The sequence below is a fragment of the Jaculus jaculus genome, chromosome 3 (genome assembly GCF_020740685.1).
Source record: "Jaculus jaculus isolate mJacJac1 chromosome 3, mJacJac1.mat.Y.cur, whole genome shotgun sequence".
Taxonomy (NCBI): domain Eukaryota; kingdom Metazoa; phylum Chordata; class Mammalia; order Rodentia; family Dipodidae; genus Jaculus; species Jaculus jaculus.
The window spans coordinates 181,743,168-181,751,160 of record NC_059104.1 but is presented as its reverse complement, the minus strand read 5'-3'; the positions used below and the strand labels follow the sequence as shown (position 1 = coordinate 181,751,160).

The window sequence follows — 7,993 nt, the reverse complement described above, 5'->3', positions numbered from 1 at the left end:
TCCATTTGTCATAAAGATCTCAAGAAAATCTTTGGGTGTACTTTTTCCTTCCTGAACTCTTGCCATAATAAAGTGTTACTATTTTAAGATGTACGGTGTAGTGTTTTGATAGACATATTCATTGCTGAATGATTACTAGATTCAGCCTAAGTACCAAACCCATCCCATAATGACTGCTGTGTGTTGGGAACACTTGGAGACCCAATCTCTTAGAAATCTAAAGCAGGTTGCTATGCTGCTATCTATAGTCATTATGCTACACACTGAGTCCCCCAAATTTACCTCCACTCCCCAAGACCTACTAACCAATCCTGCTTTGTTTCTGTGAGTTCCCCTTGGTCCCTGTCACACGTATAAGTGAGGCTCTGCAGTACGTTTTCTGTGCCTGGTTGTTGCTCTGTGGCTAGAAGCACCACATGCTCTCAAGAGTAAATATTAAGTTTCAAATGACAGCTGCCCCTCCCTCGAGGCCGAATCATATTCTGTTACACACACGTGCACACTGCCTTTCTCTATCCGTCCATCCATGAACACCAGGTGTTTCGTACACCTTGGCAGCCATTCCTGTCTTTGTCAGTAGGGTTTTTAGTGCCCGGAGCATTCACCCCTGGCTCTTCAAAAGCACGGATGGGAATCTTTGGGTTTGGCTATTCTCAAAGTAGCAGGACGGCATTTCAATAGCCATTCTCCAGTTCCTTGGAGAGAAAGGGCCTGGGTTCTGGGCGCTGCTCCTGCCCTTCTGTTGGCATTGCGTTGACAGGTCACATAACCGCACAGATGCAACACACTTCTCATAGGCGCTGAACTTTCAAAGTGCTTTGGTGTCCTTTCTGGTCTTGTTTGTTCGCACAGCTGGCTTCCTTGAGTAAGAGTAGTCCTAGAAGCAGGCGTGATGGCCCAGGCCTTTAATCCCAGCAGAGGTAGGATGATCACTGTGAGTTCGAGACCATCCTGAGACTACATAGTGAATTCCTGGTCCGCTAGCATGAAACCTCAAAAAACAAAAACCAAAAAGAACAGTCATCCTGGTGACATGGAAATTCACATAAGCATATTCTGCAATATTTTCTCTATGCTTTTATTTTTACGTCAAGTTGTACAAGAATCTGACTTAAATGAATGGGAATAAATATTAAAATTGGAGCTTACTGGAGTGTTCTAAACGAGTCCCCCCCCCATGTTATAATGTTTCAAGAATAACCGATTTTCAGACTTAAAAGTCATGAAATAACCGTAGGATAGCTAAGTAGTGAAGGAACTATGTTCAAATGGACACTTTCCTTAGTGACGTTCTTGGACCCCTTAGGTTGTGATGCTTGGAAGCGGTAGGTTCCCCAGAAGCGGGAGGAGGCCCATGGAGAGCTGACCGTCTGGGGCTCACTCTTCAGCCCACAGTGGGCTGGGGGAGACTGGTTTAGCATTTCACGTCAGACCCTAACTTCTATCCGGGAGTGGATTGTCTCTCCAGCAAAATGGAAGAACCTTGCCAGGATGTTCGGAGATCAACTTTGAGACACCTTCCTCTGAATTTGTCGAGAGGAATTAGTTTCCATTTATTTAACATTGGCTGAGTGCCTACTGGGCTGCCTGGTAAAGATGGTAATTGACAAAGAAAAGAATTAGGAGTTTTCGGGGGCGAGTGCTCCAAGCTCTTCCTACAAAGTGGGAGGGTTTGAGGGATAATCGGCTCCCCTGTCTGAAGAGGGCGCCTCACCGCAAGGCTGGACCAGGGTCCCTGGATGGAGGGGACACTCTCGACCCCTGGGCGTAGGCTCGGGTTACACACGCGCACCAGCCCGAGGTCTGCGGCTGCAGGTTTCAGACAGGGGTGCGGGTCTGCTCGGGGCTGCAGGAACACCCCTCGGCCAGGGGCTGAACTCCGAGCCCAAGTGACTTGGTGACGAACCCCGCTGCTAGAGCAGTCCTTTCTCGATCATTTTGCAATCACCGTTGTCCAGGAAAAAGCTGTGAGCTCCCTCTTTAGGAAAATGCACAGTAAGGGGGGGGGGGGAGTAATGCATGCTTCCAACCCCAACCCCCCGCCCCCCCACACACACACATGTTAGAAATCTGTGGAGCTGAACGTCCCATGGATGTGTGTTTGGAGCCCGAGAACAAATGCTGTTCTGCAACAGCCTCAAGGGGCAGTGGCCCAAGCGCTGCGCGCCCCACAGTGGCCACACCTTGGCCTTCTCCAACGTGTCCTGTTAGATCCTCAAGAAAACCCAGGCCAGACAGGGCTCAGAAACAAACTGCAGGAAAGACAGAAGGAAGGCCGGGACTGCGTCTCCGCGGTGATGTCTGCCCCCAAGCTCCGGGGCGCTCGCAGCGGCGGGTGGGTCCGCCTCGCTAAGCCCGCGCCCGCCCGCACCCTCCCACGCCCAGCTCTACCTGTCCCGGGTCTCTCCGACGCCCTCGGACTTCGGGCGCCTCCTTGCGGTCCTATGCCCTCAAGGTAGCCGTCCAAAAGTTAAGGAGGAACTAGAATACGAAAACCACCACCGCAGCTGGCTTGTAGGGATTTGAGTCTGGGGGTGCTGGTGGGACCCGCAGGGCACCTCGAGCTTCCGTGCTTCTACCACGCAAGCCTTCTTGGAGACCGGCTTCTGCTCCGCCTGGCATTCGTGCGCACAGCCCCCTCCCCAGCTCCGCTGCTGTCGCTGGGCGCACAGCGCGGTCAGCTTCTGCACCCCAGAGAGCCGCCGAGGTTGCTGTGTTCCGGAGCCAAGCTTGTATCTCCCCAGCCCACAAACACCTGAATGAGGACCTCAGTCCCGGGTGACCCTGGAGCTCAGTGCCCAGACCCAGTGAGTGAGTGGTTCCCAAGTCAGGACGCTGGGTAGGAGAAGGGTTCGGGTATGTCAGTGGGTGAGGTGTCCGGAGTCTTGGAGACAGCATCCTGCGGAGATGTGAGCTGGACCGCAGGAGCGACAAGGAGGTGACAACTTTGAGACACATTTGAGAGTGAACCCCTGAGGATGTCCCCGTGTGTCAGCCTCTGCTCTGAGCGCCTGTGCTTTCCCGCTGGAAACAGCCAGGGGTCTGTGTAAGGATGTGACTGGAAGTGCGTGTGAGGTTTAGTAAGGACAAGACCACCACGGCACGGGCAAACCCGCCAGCTCCTGAGTGCAGGACTTAAGGGAGGGGTGGGGGTGCAGCCCGGAGTCAAACAGCCCCGGGACATCTTGGCAAAGAGCCCTGGCAGCAGCTGTGCAAATGGTTCCGCAGGAGGACTTAAGAGAGGTGACGGATAGCCTAAGAAGGGGGAGAGATGGAGGATTGAGGGGGGCTCTGGAAACATTGGGATCTTGCCTCTTCCTCCCCTCAGGCCCGGCTGGATATGGGACATCTCCTCACACGTGGGTGGGATGGATCTGAACTGCACCCTGGAAGTGCCCAGCTGAGTCGAGTTGGTCCACATGGCAGGGCTTCCAGACAGCACCCTTACAGATCTGACAGGCTCCCTATGTAGACCAGGAAACGTTTCTAGATCTAATAGGGGCCATCCACTGGGCTGTTCCCCCTAACATTCCTTCAAGAGAGGACCATGGTACCCATTTCAAAAGTGAAGTCTGCCATGGTGGCGCACGCCTTTAATCCCAGCACTCACGAGGCAGAGGTAGGAGGATCACCATGAGTTCGAGGCCACCCTGAGACTCCATAGTGAATTCCAGGTCAGCCTGGGCTAGAGTGAAACCCTACCTCAGGAACCCGAAAAAAAAAAAAAAAGTGAAGTGATTTGCTCGGGGTCACTCAGTCTGGAATAGCTCAGGTGCAGTAGGGCTCAGGTGCGGCGGCCCCCGTTTCCCGGCCTCGCCCCTCTTCACGAAGGACGCTGCCTGCCAGCGCCCACAGCTGTCCCTGGTCCCTAAACCCATCCTGCGGCTCGTCGATCCTCCAAGTCGTGCTTGGGCGGGGGAGCCCGGAATGGTGGCCACCCTGGACCCTACCCTGTCCCTCCAGGATCCTGAGGGTGGTTGGGGTGAGCGAGTGTTCAATGCCAAGCAGGAAGAGATGAAATTGACCGTGACGTCAAACTGCCCTCAAGTTCCTGCTCACTTTAAAGGTGGTTCTCGTTGACATCCCCCAACACACACACACACACACACACACACACTTGCAACAATGACCTCAATGCAAATTCAGATGGGGCCGTCTTGCTAGATGCTCGCTCGAGGTTCTGGAAGTCCGGAGCTGACGCAATCTGGCTAAGGCATAGGACCCCTGCACCCATTGGCTGCCCAGCTCTCGGGGACCCCTCCCGGACCCGCCGCGGCGGGAATAAGAGCAGCCTCAGGCAGGCGGGAGCACGGAGGCACCCGAGCCACGCCGCCCAGCCCAAGAGTCGCTGAGCTGCCTCCGCCGCCTCTGCTCCAAGCCACCGCTCTCCAGGTGAGCCCAGAGATGCCCAGAGATGCCAGCTCGGGTGCACAGGTCTCTGCCCTCGCCTCCCGGCCCTCTCTCGCCTAGTCAACTTCGCATTCTGTCTCCCCTCTGGTCTGGCTGTCTTCTTCACCAGTCAGCCCACAGTTCCTGCTGCAGGTCGAAGCGGACAGCGCGGGTTCAGGGGGTGTCCCCCTGCCTTGGCGCTCCCCTCCGGGCTGCGGGCTGCGGGCTCGGTTCTTGCGCTGAGCGCTTGCTTGGGCCGGTCTCGGCGCCGGGGCTCGCCACGCACCGCGCCTGCAGCCAGACTTGAACGCAGCTTCCCAAATGCGCAGGTGGCGCGCTGGGGGACGGGGTGGGGGTTGCCCCGTTTCTGGAGACGGTGGGTCGCAGACTGGGCCAGAGCTACTGGGCGGCTCGGCCCCTGAACGCCCCGCAGCCCAGAGGGCAAGGCCTGCGCCCGGACTCCGACTCCGAGAGCCACACAGGGCGCCTTGGGTCCCCAGCCCACACTGTGCTCTAGTCCTTGCAGGCGACTGAGTTGCCAGAGGGAGGAGCAGCTGGGCACCACTAATGGCCTTCGGTTTCTCAGATTCCAGGGCAAAGCTCTTCCCTCCCCGCACGGGGAAGTCAGCTCGGGCTTCTCTTACGCGGGTAGCCACTGGGACAGGGGTCTCTCAGGGTGATCCCAAGACCACCAACAGGTTTATACTGCATAGCCTGTTGGAGGAGCCCTGAAGGGCTGGGACACTCTCCCCACCCTCGCTCCACCCCCGCCCCCCATCTGTCCCGCTAAGATCCTTCCTCCAGCAATTCCAAGCCCCGCGGGCTGCCTGCGCCCTGGTCCTCGCAGCGGTCCGCTTTTCTGCCCCGGCCCTTCCGAAGACATACAGCCACGGGGTCCCAGGCGGACAGAAGGCCGAGCCTGTGGGCTCCCCGCACTTCACACTGGTGCAGAAGGTGGTGATGTCATTCTTCCTTTGCAGGGAGGTGCCATGGCCTTCCAGAAGTTCTCCCCGCTCCTGGCTCTGGGCATGCTGCTCCTGCTCCCCGCAGGCAGCCTGCACCCCGCGCCCTTCAGGTAACGTCAGTGGGAAGACAGCAGCGCTGTTCCCGCCCCCGGGACCAGGCAGCCCCGGCCTGTTAACCGAGGCCTACCAAAGGTTTAACTAAATAGCTCTCCTACAGGAAATGTACTGTGCGAGTAGGTACATGCGCGACTTTATTACAAACTTTTCTACATACAGATCGGGACGCGCGACTTCCTAATGGTGACAAGACGTACAGTAGTCTGTTTGATATTGCCATATGCCCGGTTAACTGTCACAAAATACTTGGGTTGCTTTTTCTCCCAGTTATGTATCGGCAGCAAGCCGATTTACCCAACTCGTCCACCGTTTTAGATAGAAACTGCAGCCTGATCTACTAACTAGTTTGCTTAAAAAAAAAAAAAAACACTTGTTTCTAATTCTGATTTGCAATCTGCTGATCAAGTTCTCACCTACTTAGAAATTTCATTTATTCATCTGAACCTTTATCCAGATTCAGCACACATTTTATCATCTAGTGTTTACTAATGGCCGCACTTAACACTTTGCTTGAAAACTTAACCATCGGCCTTCAGTAAGCCCGGGATGAAGTGGCTGCGGCACACTGCTGCCTGGAGGTGGCACCAGTGACTAGCCAGCAGTGAGGACCCTGGCTTCAAGCCCCCAGGGGAAGAAGCAGGGAGCAGGGGGTCCAGAAGCCCGCTTGGAAGGAGGCCGGGGCCTCAGGCTGCGCTGGGGTGGGTTCCCTCCGCAGGTCAGCCTTGGAGAACACCGCGGACCTGGCCGCGCTCGGGGAGGAGGAAGCGCGCCTCCTGCTGGCCGCCCTGGTGCAGGACTACATGCAGATGAAGGCCCGGGAAATGGAGCAGCAGGAGGACCAGGCCAGCAGGTAAGGCTCTCCACCCTCAGCGCAGCCCCCCCCCCAACCACCGCACACCTAGGAAGGTGGGACCCAAGCGGTCGGAGAGAACACGCTGGCCGGGAGGGCATGGGGCCTAGCTCAGGCTCCACTGAAGACAGAAGTCACCCTGATAGAGGATGGTTAGATCACATTTAAAAGATCTATTTCTGAAAGTAACTAGGGAAGGTGTGGGATCGCTTCCTGTAGAAATTGGTCTGGTGATCCTGGCGAGACTGGCACAGGATCAGATAAGATCGGTAAGGGTTAACTCTGAAGTATGGGGACACCTGCGGAGATGAGCACCAGGACCGAGGAGAGCCCCCGCCCCCCTCCTCTGCCCTAAGTGCCCTGAGCCTGCAGACGGACCAGCCCCGGCCTGGCTCCAGCATTGCCGAGGGAGAAGCATGCGCCGACCTGCATCCACCCTGACACGACCCCCGCCCTGCATGAGGGACTGAACAGCATGTGGAATGCCAGAAACAGCCCCCTTCCCCACGGCAGTCCTCCCCACCCCCCTTCTGTACTGGCCCACTGCCCCTCCCAGGGGGGTATGAGTGAGCCGACCTTCTACCGCACCTCCTACTCCCCCTGCCTGGTGCATGGAACTGTCTGGCATGTCTTTTCCCCACAGCCTGGACAGCCCCAGATCTAAGCGGTGTGGGAACCTGAGTACCTGCATGCTGAGCACGTACACGCAAGATCTGAACAAGTTTCACACCTTCCCCCAAACCGCAATTGGGGTTGGAGCTCCTGGCAAGAAAAGGAGTGTGGCCAGTGACGTGGACAGAGACCCCCGCCCTCATGCTGCCAACTAAGCTCCCCTCTCCTTTCCAGTGTCCTTTCCTCCTCCCTTCCTGTCACGTGCTGCATGCTGCTCCCCTCTTTGTCGCTCTCTGGGCTGTTACGGATGGCTTTCCTGTGGCAGAGGATGATGCTTGGAACGCAGATGGGTGAAGAGCAAGGACTCCCAAGCTGAAGGAGAGCCATCCAGGAAGATCCCAGGGCAAGGGCCCTCCTCGAGCCTCTTAGCCTCCCGTCGCTTCTCGTTTGTGCTAGCCATTTGAAAAATAAAACTATTTTTCTAAAAAGATCCAAGCCATGGTGGTCATTGCTCTAGCCCATGCCCCAGGCTTCATGGGGTTTAGGACCTATGGTTAGAAGTAGAACTTAGCCCTGGGATAAGTGGACACAGGGTATGGTAAGTGGTGCAGGAACCAGCTCAAGCGCAAAGAATGGGGTGCTAAGGAGAAGGTAAGCCCCTCTGAGACAGGATGCTGCAAGCGCCGCTCTTCTTCCAGGTAAGACCAGCAGATTTTCGTTTCACTGAGAAGGGTGGTGTTTGTGTCTGTGACTAGACCGTGAGCGTGCAGGCCTTGTGCCTTGGCTTGGACGCGGTGCTGGAATTCACCCTAGGGTGTACGTCCTTGATGGCTGACATCTACACAGGAAGGGGGGCTGTTACAGCCCTGGGTTCCGTGACAAGCCACCCGAGGTCACCTGTGGGTTTTTATGGCACCTCTGGAAATGTCTCTGGGGATCGAGCACTGCATTTCCCCTAATGGCTTGTGATTTTCTGCTCTGATAACTGTGTTTTGGAGAAACACTTTAGGTTAATTGGTATCTCTCAGAGAAGCAACATTACCATGATAGTCCCATGGGG

At 56.2% G+C, this 7,993-nt stretch overlaps 1 protein-coding gene across 1 annotated transcript; it reads left to right on the top strand.

Moving 5' to 3' along the window:
- The first annotated feature begins 5,378 nt into the window (after positions 1-5,378).
- LOC101615012 (calcitonin-like) lies at positions 5,379-7,224 on the top strand. Its single transcript, XM_045146391.1, has 3 exons — positions 5,379-5,464; positions 6,187-6,321; positions 6,965-7,224. The coding sequence occupies exons 1-3, from the start codon at positions 5,379-5,381 to the stop codon at positions 7,146-7,148; spliced, it is 405 nt and encodes a 134-aa protein (XP_045002326.1). The 3' UTR covers positions 7,149-7,224.
- The last annotated feature ends 769 nt before the right edge of the window (positions 7,225-7,993 follow it).

Bases quoted from the DNA above. Each gene is read 5' to 3' on its own strand.
- LOC101615012 (XM_045146391.1), top strand. From the start codon at position 5,379: ATGGCCTTCCAGAAGTTCTCCCCGCTCCTGGCTCTGGGCATGCTGCTC. The intron at 5,465-6,186 runs GTAACGTCAGTG...TTCCCTCCGCAG, and splicing joins CTGCACCCCGCGCCCTTCAG to GTCAGCCTTGGAGAACACCG. The intron at 6,322-6,964 runs GTAAGGCTCTCC...TTTTCCCCACAG, and splicing joins CAGGAGGACCAGGCCAGCAG to CCTGGACAGCCCCAGATCTA.